The sequence below is a fragment of the Photinus pyralis genome, unplaced genomic scaffold (assembly GCF_008802855.1).
Source record: "Photinus pyralis isolate 1611_PpyrPB1 unplaced genomic scaffold, Ppyr1.3 Ppyr1.4_LG5, whole genome shotgun sequence".
Classification (NCBI taxonomy): Eukaryota; Metazoa; Arthropoda; class Insecta; order Coleoptera; family Lampyridae; genus Photinus; species Photinus pyralis.
The window spans coordinates 29,825,483-29,843,412 of NW_022170596.1; the positions used below are offsets into that span (position 1 = coordinate 29,825,483).

A 17,930-nucleotide genomic window follows, 5' to 3' on the forward strand; every position below is an offset into this window, starting at 1 on the left:
CGGCTACTCCGAATTAGGTTTTGCTGCAGTTTTTCTAATTCGTAAGGTAAATACCGGAGTAGTATAGACCAACTTAAGACCTTCTGCAGATGCACCTCTAAATAGCATTATGCGGGTCACTCTGTAATTGGGCGCATGCCTGTTGAGGGCCCAAAACAAGAGAGGGATAATAATAATAATAATAATAATAATCTCTCACCGTTACAGAGATTCCAATTGTGAGCCACGAATTTGAACCACCCCGTACTTAATGTTCCATTATCGGTACTTTTATACGGTAAGTATATACGTAATTGTTGTGCTACCAAAAAATAATATAAGCGTCAGGTGCTCTCGGATAAAGCTTTGAATGGTAACATCAAAATTTGAAAATATTCGTTCTGTATAATGATTGTCCAATAATCTACCATTTTCAGAATAAGTATACGGAGTCGGGTAAAAAAGATATTGAACCTAACCTCATTTTTTTAATGGGACATGCTGAAGATTTTAATCCAAAAGGATAAATAATTATCTTTTTATCACATCATGAAATTAAAAAAATCTAGAAGAGATCTTTGCAAAGATTTTTGAAACAAAAATGTAGTATAAGTACCGATTTTTTACGTTAAAATCTAAAGAGTGTTTTGTTTAAAAAAATGTTTGAGACAAAAGTCTCGTTACCGGTTAACATGTTTATTGAATAAATTTTCAAAATATGTATGAGATCAAGTAAAAAGTGATCGCACCAAACCATTTTTTTTAAATAAAACAGATTTTAACCTAACAAGAAACAAATAAAATTTCAAAAATTCAAAAAAGATACAAAAATTCAAAAATCATCGAGAAAGCTTTTTTGAAATTTTGTGTTATTTCTTTGCACGTTAAAATCTCGAGTCTGTTCTATTTCAAAGAAATGTTTTAAACAAATGTTTCTTTATCATGAATAATATGACGATTGTAAAATAAGTATACGGCATTAGGTAAAAAAGTTCTTGCATCTAACCTAATTTTTTTAATAAAACACCTTCTAAATTTTAACTTAACAAGATAAGTATAGGCACATACTAAATTCTTTTTTCAAAAATATAACACAAGCAAAATTTCAAAAAAATTCAAAAAGATGCACAACATTTAAAAATATTTTTTAATTTGTTTGAAATTTTGTTTGTGTTATATTTTTGAAAAAAGAATTTAGTGCACTATTTTTTACGTTAAAATCTGGGGGATGTTCTATTTAAAAAAAAGTTTCTTTGACATTACTGTTAAATAATCTACCGTTTTCAAAATAAGCACATATCTGGGATCATGGTTAAAAGTTATCGCTTGTATTTTTTAAATAAAATTTCCGAAGAAAGAAATAAAGAAAATGAATGAATATTGCAATTTTTAATCATATTATTCGAAGGAGGCACAAAAAATGTTTCAAACCACAAATGCACTTACATTTTCACATTTCAATTTAGAATGCAACATTTTACAATTTTGGAGACAAAGAATGTAAATTTAAGGCACAAATCCTCAATGTTCGGGGTGTTAATAGTTGCCACTGGACTCCCAAATGTGGACACTCCGAAAATGTGTCCTGTCAGGTTTCTTAAATTAAAATAGACTACCTACCTCCTTGTAAAGGCATCTTATACATTGTAGCGAATATTCCAGAGCCACATCGTGGTGCCATCAGGTCACCATCAAGGATTAGTCATTGACGATAGGGCGGATGTGACGCATTCTTACCGGGAAATATGATGTGTTTGTTCGACGTTTTTGTTTCTATACGGGGTGTTAATTTTAAAACTTACAGTCGGTCATATTGAAGATAAGACCGATAGATAGACAAATAAAAATGTTAAAAAACCTGGAAAATCAAACAATTTTGGAATTTTGTACTAAAAAAAGGATTTTACAGCCACATGATGCCCTTTGGTCAATTTAAAATTTTCTCAATGCAAAATAGCAGAGCACTTGAATGTCCTTCAGAGATTTTAGCTGGTAAGAACTTGGGCATATGCCTCTAAACGTTTTTAGGATTCTTTATAACTATTTAAGTTTTCGAGTGTATCGACAATTAAATAAACAAATCTTAATAAGAATAGGCAGTTACGAACAATTGTAAAAAGGAAACATAACACTACGGCAATGCAAATTCAAATGAAATAAACCAATTCTCTGCTTCTTTCTAAAAATATATCACACCATGAAATAAAAAAATCTAGAAAAGATCTTTGAAAAGAAAATTTAGTATACCGATTTTTTACGTTAAAATCTAAAAGGATGTTGTTTAAAAAAATGTTTGAGACAAAAGTCTTTTTAACATGTTTGTTGAATAATCTGACGTTTTCCAAATAAGTATGAGATCAAGTAAAAAGCGATCGCACCAAACCATTTTTTTAAAATTAAAATAGATTTTAACATAACACGAGACACAAATAAAATTTCCAAAAATTCAAAAATCATTTTAAAATCTTTTTCGAATTTTTGTGTGTTATATTTTTGTACGTTGAAATCTCAAGGGTGTTCTATTTCAAAGAAATGTTTTAAACAGAAGTTTGTTTATCATGAATAATATGACGTTTGTAAAATAAGTATATGGGATTAGGTAAAAAAGTTCTTGCATCTAACCTAATTTTTTTAATAGAACACTTAGATTTAACTTAACAAAATAAGTATGCTTACTAAATTCTCTTTTCAAAAATATAACACACAAACAAAATTACAAAAAAAGTGAAAAAGATACACAACATTCAAACATATTTTTTAATTTGTTTGAAATTTTGTTTGTTATATTTTTGAAAAGAGAATTTAGTGCACTATTTTTTTACCTTAAAATCTGGAGATATTCTATTTAAAAAAAACAAGTTTCTTTATCATGACTGTTGAATAATCTAATGTATGGGATCATGTAAAAAAAGTTATCGCTCCTAACCTAATTTTTTTTAGTTGTAATTATTAAATAAACTTTCCGAAGAAAGAAATAAAGAAAATGGATGGGGATTGGAATTTTTAATCATATTATACGAAGGGGACAAATTCTGAAACAACGTTTCAAACATGAGACGTGGGGTGCACTTACATTTTCACATTTCAATTTAGAATGCAACATTTTACAATTTGGGATATAAAGGATGTAAATTTAAGGCATAAATCGTCAATGTTCGGCATGTTGATAATCGTCACTGGACTCCCAAATCTGGGCATACCGGGAAATATAATGTGTTTATTCGACGTTTTTGTTTGCTATATAAGCAAATTGCATCGTGCTTAACTTCAATTCGTTAGAGTGCACACGGACGGATAAAAAGTAAAGTCTACAAAATTAATATCAACAGAGCAGAACATTGGCATTTTATTCCTTTATTCTTATTACTTACGTCAATTATTTTTTTTATAAACTAGTGGTCGGTTATTTTTAGGTATTAAATTTGTTTAACGTAATTTTAATATTCCTAAAAGAATCGACCCATGAGAATTATTTGCATGAATCAGATTTTGTATTGTATTTATTGATAAGAATCGAACCCAGAGAAAGGATTTGGGGTGTTTTGGTTCATTGATTGAATTTTGCATTACGCGTATGTGAAGAAAAATGGAAATTGATCGTCTTTGCTAAGTTCACATGTGCATTTATTAGAATTCGATCAAACCTGAGCATTAGATTTTAAGAGGAAATAAAGGCCCAAACTTGAGCAAGGTAGGGGGTATAAAAAACATTTTCATTGTTGAGCTAGCCGCGGGTAAACTAAAACTTAATTTTCACAGTAAATTTTATGCCAGTGCCGTAGAGGTCCAATTTTATGTTATGCAACTGGGGTCTTCAACCTTTGTAAGCCGTTTACCATTCATCCTGTCGACATTACAATATTTCCTATTCGCTATGGCCGGCCGAATAAGACGAGCTGTACTGTGAGACCGTAAACAGTTTGAAAAAAATTGAAAAATTGAGGAAAATGAGGGGGTATCTGTAGATTTGGAAGAAAATTGACGAAAGATTTTAAATATATTCAAACAGGGACTTTGAAGTCTAAACAACCCGCACAATCTGAAGATAAGAATTAAAATCGAGAAGAAATTCAAAGAAATGAAAGAATTTTCAGAATCAGGCGAATTCTTTTTTGTTGCGGTTAAATTTATCTGACGGTTAAACAAATGAATTCACACGGTAGGTTTTCTATCAGATAAATTTAACGGGGATATAAAAAAAGAGGAGAAATAATATTGTAAAATATCTTATCTTAAGGTGGATTGTAATCATTGATTAAACTTAATCAATAGCCTGTGACAACCTATTTGAATTATCAGATTGAAAACACTTTAAATAATTCATTAGCACGGAAATCGCAAAAAAAAGTATGAAAAAGAATACACAAAATGGTGGTGCAATGTAACGCTTAAAGTGTAGTAGGGATTTTGGTTACGCCGTAGTAAAATTATTGATTTGCTGTTTTCGTAAATTTTGCACGACCTTCTTGTAGAGGATATAGAGGCCAGATGGCGATTTTTGTAATGCGGTTAGCACTTTGAAAGTTGTTGCTAGGCGAAATCGGTTAGAAATCGGGGCATTCATTTGGTTGGTTTGCGGAAGTCAGAATGGGGATTGTCCGGATGCCGTGTCGGGAGATTGATTCGTAGGAAGGGTTTTTTGTTATACCGTACCGCATGAAGATTTTAAACGTTGGGATCTGGATTTACATGTAGCCACACTGTGTCTGTAAAACGACCGTATATCGCAGCTAAGTTTTGTTACCACCCGCTCGTCAATAAGGGAGGTATTGCAATGATCCCCACTTTTTTTACGGAAATACGCGTTTTGAAGCACCAGGAAGAACCCCATCAAAATGGCATCGGCCGCAAATTAATTAAATATGAGGAAGTACAGGGGCGGACTGGGTAACTGCGGGCCAGGTGGAATTGCTACCATACAGTTTTTTTTTAAATTGCCGCTGATAATTAAAAGTAACAAAATATACAATCCACACGAGGTGCGTCGCCTCGAATTTTTTAACAACCTAACATCAACCCCAATTAGAGAAACGTGTTAATAATTTATTAATAGTGCAAGAAACTAAATACTGCACATACTTATAAATTTCCAACGGGCCATTATGATCTACAGGTAATAATAATAATAATAAATAGTCTTTATTGCATTAAGGAAGAATATAAAAAAAATTATGAAAATTAAATGCGGGGCGAGATTCAGTTACAGGGGGTAGCTTCCCTGCAGCTGCTCTTCATAGTCAAAGGTCAAGTGGCAATCGCCACACGCCCCCCCGGGCCAGTGCGCCCCTGGTTAAACACTGACTTTTTTTGAGCCCCGACAAAAACATTGTCTCAGATCGCCCCGGAAAAAAAATTTTCTTATAGAATGTGGCCTGCAGAATCCATAATTTCAAACAATTCCAAGATTGGGCTACTAGTTCAAAAGTTACAGCCCTTTGAATTTTTTTTCGAAATTGGTTTCCAGTCTATAACTTTCGATTGAGAAGTCTGATCGAAAAAGTACGAATTGATTTGGATTATACGCACCCAAATTAATAAGAAAAAGTGTTTTCCTGAGAAATTTTGGTGTAGTCGATTTTTGGTAAAAAAGGAAGGTTATATACTGCCTTTTTTTGAGCCCCGAAAAAAAAATTGTCTCAGATCGACCCGGAAAAAAAATTTTCTTATAGAATGTGGCCTGTAGAATCCATAATTTCAAACAGTTCCAAGATTGGGCTACTAGTTCAAAAGTTACAGCCCTTTGAATTTTTTTTCGAAATTGGTTTCTAGTCTATAACTTTTGATTGAGAAGTCTGATCGAAAAAGTACGAATTGTTTTGGATTCTACGCACCAAAATTAATAAGAAAAAGTGTTTTCCCGAGAAATTTTGGTGTAGTCGATTTTTGGTAAAAAAGGAAGGTTATACACTGCCTTTTTTTTGAGCCCCGAAAAAAAAATTGTCTCAGATCGACCCGGAAAAAAAATTTTCTTATAGAATGTGGCCTGTAGAATCCATAATTTCAAACAGTTCCAAGATTGGGCTACTAGTTCAAAAGTGAGGAAGTACAAATGAAACTGCGCACTTTCACATGAATGCATAAATAAATACTGAATAAAATAATATGAAGGCAGAACTGCATGTAGAGTATAACAAACAAACATGATACAAGCAGAGTTGGACTGGGTCAAGCATAGAGTGACCCAGTTAGTTTACTGACCCAGTTGACCCGGTGACCCAGCTTGACCCGGTGACCCAGTTTGACCCGGTGACCCAGCTTGACCCAGTGACCCATTTTGACCCAGCTTTACTCAGTGACCCGTCTTGACCCGGTGGCCCAGTAATTAAATTATTGTTAGGTATCATCCAAAACAATTTCAAGTAACTTTTACCTTTAAAAAAAAAAACTTCCTCAATAATATTCGGCAACAAGCACGTAGCCCAATTTCATTCAAGAGAACTAATACCTAAAAAAATCAAATGAATTTGTTTATAGTTTGCAGTCAAGTAGTCAATGAAAGTATTTAGAGAAAAGATTTATTTGGATTAAGCTAACTAGTAGAAAAAAATTAAATGTGAATGGACACCTGTAAGCAAACTGGTAAGCCCTGAAGCAAAGAAATAACAGTATTCTAATACATTTCGGGACATGGAAAGTTTTTTACGGCAGTATTAAAGCAAACATCACAGAAATGGCAGTTTTCAAGCAATCTAGTGTTATTTTCAACAAACCAGCATTTCATTTATTTCATAATCTGTACACTTGAACCGAGGGCACTGACTTAACTGCGTTATTCGATCAAACTAGGCGACTGGGTCGAATTGGGTCCCCGGGTGAAATTGGGTCGCTGGGTCAAACTGGGTCAAGTTGAGTCACTGATTCAAACTGGGTCACTGGGTCAAACTGGATCACTGGGTCTAACTGAAAAGAGTATGACGTGACCCAGCGACCCAGTTTAATTTAGTGCCCCAGGTGACTCAGTTGACCCAGTCCAACTCTGGATACAAGTAGCGGTACATACAAAACAAAGCTTGGAGCACGCCACATTCCTTCGAACGCATTTTATGCGAAATGCAGGGTTTTGTATTTCGGTATATAGGTTGCTCTTGGTCCAAGTAAGAAGATCAAACGTCACCAAAACTACAGAACTCGACATAAAAATTCAGAAAGCAAGAGTTTATCTGTCGAGTGCTTCGATTGTCTCGGTTTATTTGTTATTCGCCTTATCATAGTGATTGTCGAGACATGTTTGTCCAAAAACACTTGATCTATCTTTCCTACACGTGTTCCCAATTTAAAGAGTAGATTTCTCTCATTCTTAATGATGGACAATGTAAGATCGTTTCCAAACTGTAAAAATATTCATCCAGCAAATACACAACAACATAAAGGATTCGGTCTATAAGTAGACGTGTGTAAGTGAGGTGAACATAAAGAAAATACGAGCATAATACATAACGTAGAAAGAAACTATCTTTATCAATCATTATCACAGATAAATCTATTACCTAAGAAGAGGTATATAAGCATGTTTTATTTGTAAAAAAACAAATTGTTAAAAATGAAACTCCTAAAATTGTGCCTCGTCGCGACCTTCCTTGGGGTTGCAACAAGCAACACCATTCAACCAATAGCGTTCAACTTTAGCACCTTCAACTTCCAACGGCTCTTCTCCAACAATGACTTCAAACAACTGCTAAGGTAAACCAAGTTCGCATTTTTGAAGTTAACTTCAAAAATTTCCAGAGCAAACAAACCGGAACAGGTGGCAGTAATGAACAAGTTCATTGACGAAGTGGTGAAAGATCTGGACGGTGTCCTCAAAAAGAAAGGTATCGATCCACTTGGTTTACCCGATGAGGTAAAGTCATTCGAATGGGTACGTAAGGGTAGGTTTTGCGAGCGAGGAAAAACGATTGTTGTCTTTACAGAACGCATTGTGGGGGGAAGTGTCTTTGAAAAGCGGTAAATTGACAGGAGTTGGCAAAATTCAACGTAATGGAGATGTCACATTTAAATATCAATTCCCCAACTTGAGAGTAACCTTTCCTTTAAAGTTCGACCACATAGAGGTAATTCAAACTAAGTACGTATATTGCACCGCACAATGTTTATTTCAGATAAATTACAACTACCGCGCGCAATTTGTTGGTCTAGGTCCTCAAGGAGAGTTGTACGGTTCCATTAAAGGAGCGGCATTCTTTATCGATGTTGAGATAGATGTTACAAAACTGCAGGCGCGAATTATCAAGCATGATCTTGAAAATTTGGGGTACGTATTAACGATGCGGGAAAACAAAAAGGGTAATTTTAAAAATTGCAGAGACCTTTTTCTGTACCTTAAGGGAAGCATTTTGGAGTGGTTCGCAAACGTGCTGGTATGGGTTTTGAATCCAGTTCTGAAACCCATTATTCAGTTGGTGCTTTACAATATAACCCACGGCACGATGGATGGGCTCATCGGAAATTTCAACGGAATGATAAAGTCGTATCTGGACAGAAGTCAAATATTGTGATGAATGAATCTGTTAATAAAGGTGTTATTGGGTCCTTCTGATAACGTTCAAGATTGACGCGCGAAAAATTCTGATATTCCCGGTTATCGAGTTTTCAAAATAAACGCCGATAACACTCAATTATCGGCAAAAATATGCAAGGTATCGAAAAAAGGTTTAGGGTTCTTCAATGTCTACCAGGCACTAATAATTTTAATTATACAGGGTTGATCATAAAGGCGTGGCACACCAAAACTGCATTTTTTAAATGGAACACTCTGTATATTATTCGATATTTCAATTCTTATTCCAATTTTAAGCAAAAGAAGCATAATATACCCAAATTCAATTGTTTCCGGGTTATCGAGTTTTGAAAATACACTACCTAGGTATATTATTTTAAGATTGATTGAATAAAGAACAATATAATTAACGATTACAAACATCACATTCGGCACCACAAGTTTTTCTTAAAATTGGAAGTAGAATTGAAATTTTGAATAATATACAGAGTGTTCCATTTGAAAAAATGCAACTCCTTTATTACCAACCCCGTATGGAATTTCACATGCCCATTTTGGCAGACATTGATGGTACGCCACTGATTTCTCTGAAAATAAAAATTATTCTTGAAATCCCCTATCATTTCTAAGCAAATTTGATCTCTTTGTTTTTTTAATTCGATGCACGATTTAAACAAAAATCTTTTTCGCTGCATTATATTGCCATGATTATGCAGCGAAACGGCTTTTATTTTTTTAAGCGAAAACCGTGCATCGGATTGAAAAAACAAAGGGATCAAATTTGCTTAGAAATGATTGGGGATTTCAAGAATAATTTTTATTTTCAGAGAAATCAGTGCCGTACCATCATTGTCTGCCAAAAAAAATGGGCATGTGAAATTCCGTACTAACGCCACTGCTGGAAATTAACAAAATGCCTCTGGATACATGCCAAATTTCATTAAAATATCTAAAGTGGTATTACAGATATTAATAATACTTGATTTATTTTTGAAAACTTTACCACCCTGTATCTTAAAAGTTAAGACGTTTAGGAGATAGGTTCATATGAAGTTTTCTTTTTAAAATGGATCAAAAATCGCCCCCTTAAATATTAACATTCAATTATGAAACACCCTGTATACAGGGTATTTGTGATCGATGTTTTTATACAGTTGCCAATAGGTCGTTAACGACGTTAACTGGTCAACCATTTTATTCCGTCGAAAGAAAAAGAACCGCCAGTTTTAACACAAGACTACAACCAATGAATAATACAACCTACATTCGAAAGGGCCACGAATGGTCCGTCGTTTTGACATGACAGTAACGGTACCTTTGCTCGTGAGTATGGGGTAAAACAAAATTGCAGTCACTGTGTATTACGAAAAAAATTAAAATATTTTTTTTTAGTTTTTCCTTTAGTCCAAATAATGTTCACATTGTTAGTAAAAGATCGCGACATAGACAGTCTGTTACAAAAAAAAAGGTCAACAGAAGTCGTTGGTGTAATCAGTCCTACCCACAGTGTGCATGGATGTATGCTCTTTCATTGAATGCATGATGCTATGTAAACATACTTAGTGACGTCATAATCCATGACGTAAGCGCAAACTGGGGAAAATATCACGCATAATTTTAATTAAATTACCAAACCCAGACAATAGGACGTAGTTTTCCTGAAGTATAAGTTCATAGTACACATTTCCCAATTTCCTGTGCGAGAAATTCTCCTATGATTAATTTATTCTCTATTTATTATGTTAGCTAAATAAGAAATATATTTCACTTGAAGATATAAACGTACAATAATATAATAAGAATATTTATTTTTGACATTCTGTTGACACTGCTTAGTCTCGTCTGGATATTTAACATGTAAAAAATACTTCATTTTCCGCAGTTTGTTAATAAACAAACTCTTGCCAAGCATTTTTAGTACCTTTACGAGGAGATTTGTTAAAAACAAATACATTAAGATATTGGTCCTTTGAGCCGAATTAATTTTTTTTCCGCTTTTCCGAATATTGTAGCTTACAACAGGTAAACAAATAAAACGAAATTATATACCAAATAGTATACCAATCAAAAAAATGTACGACATGAAAATACCAGTCACAGGGTCGACCGTAAACAATAAGCCATATCAGACTCATCCGAGGGTATAAAAGAAACAATGGTACACATCAAATAGTTTATTTAACAGAAGTTGATGATTTATACCGTCTTTCGTGGTCACGATTGCTAGATCTGTGCGGCTTCCTCGCGTGTCGTTTTGTCATATGGTGCTCTCTGCTCCGACTCCTAGAATGCTTTGATTTGCGATCACTTTGTACGACCGGTAACCGCTCGGGAGATTCCGACCACCTCCAATTCCGACCATCAATCTCTCGTCTAAAAAATCGCATAAAAAAAGTATTAGCACGAAACGTTAAGCTTACTCATCGATTTCCATTTCGTCCGTGGGTGTACGGTGTAAATCTTTATCGGCTGCCGTCAAAAAATTCTTCGGATTGGGAAAAACGTGCAAGAAATTGCACAAGGTACCTTTAGGACAACGTTGACGTGCGAATAATCCTAAAGTAAATGTCAGGTGAAAGTGAAACAAAAATGCAAAATTCATTACCGCAAATTGCCGATTTCCACGAGTGAATGTTACAAAATTCGACATGAAGCTGTTTACCGCCGTACCAACGGCAGTGAAACTTTTTATAACCCCTTATCGCCTCCCTCAAGTTACTATATTCGATGTAAACATTACCTCGGAGGTGAATCCCGTGATTACAGCAAACTTTAAACTGTTTGATGTACCCACATGTTTCCATTTCGGGAATGACATCGTTAAAGAACTCTTTAAAATGCTCATAAGTGTCTTGACTTTCAAATTCGAGCCCCGAATCGGTGCCGTGCTCATTTTCAGTTTCTTGCAGGCTGTAATGGGAATAGAAGTTCGGTATTAAAAGCACCCGACTGATGCCAGGTCGGACGTGATTTCTCGAGCATCCGTCTTTAAAGCGACAAGCGCCCGTCTTATTAAAGAACGGGCAAACCGGTTTGGCGGGGTTCGTTTCGAAGTTTGTGTTTAAACCTTCGGGTACCTCCCCGCCGTGCTCGACGAAGTAGTCAATCTGTTCTTGTAAACGTTGCTGTTGCTTCAGTTTCTCTTCGGCTTCACGTTCCTTTTTCTCCTTCAGCTCCTTGAGCTTCCTCTGCTCGCGTTCCCATTCCGCCTTGATTCGAGCCACTTGTTTCGCGCGCTCTTCTCGAGCGAGCACAAGTTTCTCTTGTAACACCAACCATTGCACGCGAGCTTCTTCCTCGACTTTCAGCCAGTGCGCTTCGCGTTCGGTAGCCAAGCGCGCTTCTTCTTGAGCTGCAAATTCTTCCGCCTGCGCTTGTTCCTCTAACCATGCGATGTATCGGGGCGACTGCTCGCGTGCCAGACGATCTTAAACGGAGACACAATTAACTCGAATCAACGAGGCTTATTACTCACCTTTCTCATTCTCATCGTGTAATTTACGGGCGATTGTTTGTCTAATACGCTTTCTTCTAGCTTTTTTGGCCAATTTTCGCCACTCTTTATGTCTAACAAATAATTAAGAAACATAACCTCACAAAAATTAAAGGTCGTACTTACGCTTTTGTTTAAACAAACAACATAAATATTACTTTTATTATAGTTTTATAAAAAAGGATACCTACTTTCCCATTTATTTTGGTGACTTAATTGTAATTTATTTAAATAATTTCAAATGAAAACCACTACCACAAAAACAATTGGCTACGGTGCTGCCACCTGTCAAAACATACAGGTTTAAATAGTGGATGCATTCGCCAAATTCAATAGTGGGTGCGTTCACTAATTTATTAAAATGTTAATTATGGCATTTTTAATATTTATTTAAAATTGTTCAATCGACTATTGTTCAATCGTTATTAATATAGCAATAAAATGGTATTCTGGGTCTCTATAAACTCGAAATCGCACATTATTGAAAAATCAGTGATCCAAAAATTTAAATTTGCACGTCGACCCCTTCGATTGTCTCGGTTTATTTGTAGTTCGCCTTGTCATAGTAATTGCTCCAAAAAACTCGAGCTATTTATATTTCAAATGGTGATAAGAATGATAAGATACTCCGATACCTACAAGGTTTCACAATTCAGAGAATTCGTGTTTTTAATAATGGACAAAGTAAGATCGTTTCTAAACTGTAAAAATATTCATCAAGGGAATCGAGTTATAATTTATAAGTAGACTATGACTATGCCATAGAAACAAATTATCTTTATCATTATCTAACAAGTGCTCAAACGAGTAGGTATATAAGCACGTTTTATTTGTAAAAAACCCACTTTTTAAAAATGAAGCTCATTCAACTGTGCCTCATCGCGACCTTCCTTGGAGTTGCGACAAGCAACACCATTCAACCAAGAACGTACAATTTTACCACCTTCAACTTCAAACAAATCATCACCAAGAATGACTTGGAACAACTGCAAAGGTAGGTCGAGCTCGCATTTTTGAAGTTACCAACTCTAAAAATTTCCAGACATAGCAGATCGGAACAGGTGGCGGTGATGAACGAGTACATTGACGAATTTCTGGAAGAACTGAACGAATTCCTCATACTGCAAGGTATGGATCCAGTAAGTTTACCCGATCAGGTGAAGCGATTCCAGTGGGTACGTAAGGGTGGGTTTTGCGAGACGAGAGAGAGAGCAATGTTGATTTTACAGACCATATTCTGGGGGGAGGTGTCTTTGAAAGAGGGTTGGTTGCAAGGAGTTGGCACAATTCAACGTAATGGAGACGTCACCATTAAATACGAATACCCCACCATGAGAGTGATCTTTCCTTTAAAGTTCGGACACTTACACGTATGAAGTATAATTCAATTCGAACTATTGGTGGAATCATATCATTAGATCATTAAGAAATAGCCAACAGAAGTAAGGTATGGTTTCTTAATGATCTAGTGATCGTGTAAACCCACCACGAGTTGACTATGACCCATCGAACCGCATAATACACCTACGTTTCAGATAAGCTACGACTACCTCGCGCAATTCACTTACTTAGGTCCTAAAGGGTTGATGTCCGGTTCGGTGAAAGGAACGCAATTCTACTTCGACCTTGAGGTAGATATGGCAACACTGCTGGTGCGCTTGAACAAGTATGACCTTGAAGATTTGGGGTACGTCCTAGCGTTGGAGGAAAACAGAAAGTGTAAATTTCAAAAATTGTAGATCCATCTCGCTGACGTTTCACGGAGGCATTTTCGAATGGTTCGCGAATATGTTGATATGGGTCGTTAAACCAATACTGAAACCCATTCTCCAGTTGGTGCTTTATAATTTCACCCACGGCACGATCGGTGGGCTCATTGAAACTTACAATGCGCTGGTTAATCAAATACTGGGAAACATTGTATGAACTAATTTGTCAAGTCAAATTTTGTAACGAATGTCTTGTCTGTTAGTAAAGAGGTTAAATATGTTATTGAGCCAATGGCCCCTTTTTCTAATGATTTCTGTCTACATACTGGATCAAACTGGGGTTAATTCTATCATTCTACGTGTTGTGGTTACTCAGAAAAATATTACCCTAGATAATGAGACCTTATTTAGACAGAAGGCGTTTGCCCCCCCCCCCCCATCCTCCATCATATTTTACACCCTGTATATGGTAAACTGAGATGAGCTCGGGTTCTGATTATGGTTACGTTCATCGGTGATCTAGAAAACAAAATTAAAAACCAGAATTTCAAGTCTCCTAAACCCCTTCCATTTCCGCTTGTACAGCTTTCGAAAGGGTCCCTGAGCCCAGAATTGTAACTGACGATTTCAAAAGCTTACCACAAGTTTTCAAGTACTTCCCGGAGATTTCTTTTAGGTTCTGGATAACGCTTTCAAGAACTCTCCGCCCCGGGAAGCGGCCAGAAGGCTCTAGAATGTCAGTCTAAAAAGTTCCTTCCACAACTGTCCAGCTAGGCCCTTTCCTCGCCATCGTAGGTCAATGTTTTTAGGTCATCTTAAGAGATTCTCATACTATTTACAAAGTACTTCTGGTAACTGAGTACGTCCAGAAAGGAAGCTCTGGAAGTCGTTCAATTTCGAAATGATATAAAAAGCTTTAGGCAACATCAAAAAGCCTAAAGCAGTGTCCGCCATTTTGTAAATGTTTTCTAAAATATTCCAAGGTTCACATAAATGCTTCCCATAGCACTTAATAGGCCATTTTAGGACAAGATAAGATACCTATCTAGTATCTATTCTTAAAACGCCGCAAGTAAAGGTGAAATTTCAATTAGTATCCGCTCCCAACAGATATCTTTGATGATATTTTCTTATCAGCACTTGAAATTGAAGTGCCAATCATGAATGACACGTTGCGATATCCTTGGTGTATCCGACTGAAAATGCAAGTGCACGTTTATTCTGAAAAATGAGCTGTAGTGTACTTAATACCTCAGGTTCACACTACAGTCACGGCAACGTTTAAAAATGCCCATTTGAAATCGAAGAGTGACACGTGATCCAATAGTCTACTGCAGAGCCCCCTTACGGTATAAGTTAACAACGCTATGACTTGAAAAACAGTAGAAAAGGAATCCAAATAGAACAATGTAATGGCGTGATTTTGTTATCATGCTTTATTATCAATCATTTAATTCAAAAAATTATCTTGCCCATTGGAAAAATTTTCACTATACTGCTCATTCGAGATTATTGACTATAAAAATAACGCTTATTCAATATACTAATCATGTATTTGCGATTTGATCAGTTATTCTAATGAGCAATGACCAACATAATAAAATTTTTTTCAATGAGCTAGATTAAATGATTGATAACAATCCATGATAACAAAAAAAGATTCCAAAAACATGCTGTAAAACAAATAACTGATTGCGTTACAAGCAGGCTATAAAACAACAACAACAAAAACAAGAGGTGTTTCGTGGAATACAACCCCTTTTCTTAAAAGCTACATGGAAAATTACATGGCATTGGTGCGCAAATTCAACCTTTAAACTACGAAATATAAGGACGCTAGTAAATCACAACTAATATCGCACATTGGGTCAAAACCGCCGAGTTTTTTGTTAACAAAACCTCACCCTTGGGACGCGGAACTTGCCCCTCGTTCGGGAAGTGCCAGCGTAAAGATCAACTACTGTCTTAGATGTTTTAGTCCCATCCCTGGGATTGCCTCTTCATGCCAAAAAGTGTTAGAGAAGAAATGCGAATTGAGTTACTAAAGAAAACAAAATTCGTTTACATCAAGGGCACAAAAGACATGCCACACATGAACAGTCGTGAGTCGTCTCCTCTTATGCACTATCTAGTAACAGCACGATCGTACTTTTAATGACTTAATACTTTATGGGCAGTTAAAACGGCTTGATAGCTGCGTGCATAAAACGTCTCCTTTGCCTTTTCTTAGTCCATTTCAGAATGAGGCTGTTTTTAGTGCTGTTCTGGCTCACTTCTGCCAACGCAAACGAAGACGTGCCGATTCCTGACTTTTCGACCGACACTCTAAACAAATGGGTGGATTTTGGCATCGATTCCATGAATAAAGTGACCATCAATCAAGGATACGACCCGGTTGCAATGGACGACGTAGAGAAATCATTTTCAGTGGTAAGTACCAGGAAAAACCCGCACGTTTTAGTGAGGCCGGCTTTCAGAGTGGACTTCTTTTCACGTACGAAGCCAGTTTTCGTCTTACATCGGGGATCTTGAATGGATTGAGCACGATGAAGCGTACCAAGGATATTGTCTATTCCAATAACGACACCCATATCCACATCTCTCTTCCATTGGGATTTGATACGCTCACAGTGATAACTCAACCGTCAGCTTGCGCACTTTAAAACTGACATTTGTAGGTCGAGTACAACTATAAAGTCAAAGTCTTAATGATGAAATCTGGCGGAAATATTTTCGGAAAAATCAGCGACTGCTCACTGGAACTTGATCTCGTCGTAGATATGGCAACGTTGCACATAACAGAGACAAAATTCCACTTCAATCAGTTAAAGTTAGTGACTCCTCACTGGTTGGACTGTGTGAAAGCTGACGTTCAACTTTCAGTGACATTTCCGTAACCTTCACCGGAAACATCTTCGACTGGATTACCAACAAACTCGTCTCTGTAGTTAAACCGATACTCATCCCCGGGATCAACAGCGTTTTACAACAGCTAACAAGTAAAGGGCTGGACTCAATCGCTAACGGCTATAATGATGGAGTCGATAAAGTGGCGGAGTACTCAAAATCTAATGAGGGCGAAATTAATGATTTTCTGCAGAAGTGCAGTGAGATGTTGCAGGGTCTATCAGTCGCTAATTAATTTTTGTGTTAATAAAATAATGCAGTTGTATTATAACGAGTTTTAGTGTTCTAGAAGTTGCATTCGATCGTTTTGGACAGCCTCATAAGACTCTGCATTTCATCTACACTACATGATTTTGGATAACCTGGCGCTTAATTATCTGAAGTACTTTCTAGAGACTCTAGAAACACACGAAAAACCGAAGAGTTTTTGTTAGCTGCCCCTCTCCCCTTCCCAGAGATTTGGAACTTGCCCCTCGTGCGAAGTATCCAAGCCCGCAGTTGCGATTCCAAATCAACCACAGCCTTAGATATCGTAACTAGTGTGATTACAATACTTCTATCCCTGTGATAGTCTCTTCAGGGCGAAAATTGTAACTTCCACAAATTTGAAACGAATGACCAAAAAATCTAAATTTAACTTGCGGGCCCAAAACATAACCATACATTGAGCAAACAATTATACCAAAAATGAAAACAATTTCAAACAATAACAGTGGGGGATGGGAATACTGTAACCACACATAGTTACGACATCTAAGACTGTGATTGATCGCGAATCTCAACTGCAAGTTTCGATACCTCGCACGAGGGGCAAGTTACAAGTCCCCAAGGAAGAAACTCTGCTAACACCAACTCTTCGCTTTAGAATCTATGTGCGATATGCGAGTAATTCACTAACTTCCACATATGTTGTAACGTTGAATTTGGCTTCCAAGGTCATGTAATTTTCCATGTTGCGTTTATGCACCTTCTCATAATTTAAATATATTCTTAAGCCATCCCGTTTAGTTAAGATGTAAGTTATCCTTATAGCAGATTTGTTATTACCTTAGTTCCTTATTTTTGCAGCTAGAGGTCGTGCGAGTGTTATAGGTTTCATTGACTTTACTTCATACTTTTCCGCTAGAGGTCTTGCAAACGTTTAACTTGGTTTTCCGTACAGTTGCATTTTCTTCTCGCAGAAAAGATCTGGTCCTCACAGTGGTTACGTGCAAATTGTTTTAGCTATCACTTATTTCTGATGTGTTGTGGCTGCTCCGTTGAATATGGAATAATTAGCGGATTTATATGTGCAAGTAATCAGTGGGAGGTATTGCATCGTATGGTTGGCACCAGGGGCGGACTG

General features: G+C 36.3%; 3 protein-coding genes across 3 annotated transcripts; 2 read left to right on the plus strand and 1 right to left on the minus strand.

Annotated features, from left to right (window-relative positions):
* The first annotated feature begins 7,140 nt into the window (after positions 1-7,140).
* On the plus strand, positions 7,141-8,500 carry LOC116172676. Its single transcript, XM_031489923.1, has 5 exons — positions 7,141-7,659; positions 7,705-7,837; positions 7,890-8,030; positions 8,079-8,230; positions 8,282-8,500. Exons 1-5 carry the CDS (start codon positions 7,520-7,522, stop codon positions 8,472-8,474), a joined length of 759 nt encoding a protein of 252 aa, XP_031345783.1. The 5' UTR covers positions 7,141-7,519; the 3' UTR covers positions 8,475-8,500.
* A 2,135-nt stretch (positions 8,501-10,635) lies between these two features.
* Positions 10,636-12,502, minus strand: LOC116171753 (U2 small nuclear ribonucleoprotein auxiliary factor 35 kDa subunit-related protein 2). The gene is made up of 5 exons (XM_031488735.1): positions 12,161-12,502; positions 11,952-12,043; positions 11,082-11,903; positions 10,897-11,032; positions 10,636-10,849 (listed from the first exon to the last, which is right to left on the minus strand). Exons 1-5 carry the CDS (start codon positions 12,166-12,168, stop codon positions 10,651-10,653), a joined length of 1,257 nt encoding a protein of 418 aa, XP_031344595.1. The 5' UTR covers positions 12,169-12,502; the 3' UTR covers positions 10,636-10,650.
* Positions 12,503-12,802: 300 nt separating this feature from the next.
* Positions 12,803-17,584, plus strand: LOC116170671. Its single transcript, XM_031487174.1, has 10 exons — positions 12,803-12,963; positions 13,012-13,144; positions 13,199-13,339; positions 13,505-13,656; positions 13,709-13,889; positions 15,657-15,780; positions 15,858-16,108; positions 16,156-16,308; positions 16,357-16,508; positions 16,562-17,584. Exons 1-10 carry the CDS (start codon positions 12,824-12,826, stop codon positions 16,818-16,820), a joined length of 1,686 nt encoding a protein of 561 aa, XP_031343034.1. The 5' UTR covers positions 12,803-12,823; the 3' UTR covers positions 16,821-17,584.
* The last annotated feature ends 346 nt before the right edge of the window (positions 17,585-17,930 follow it).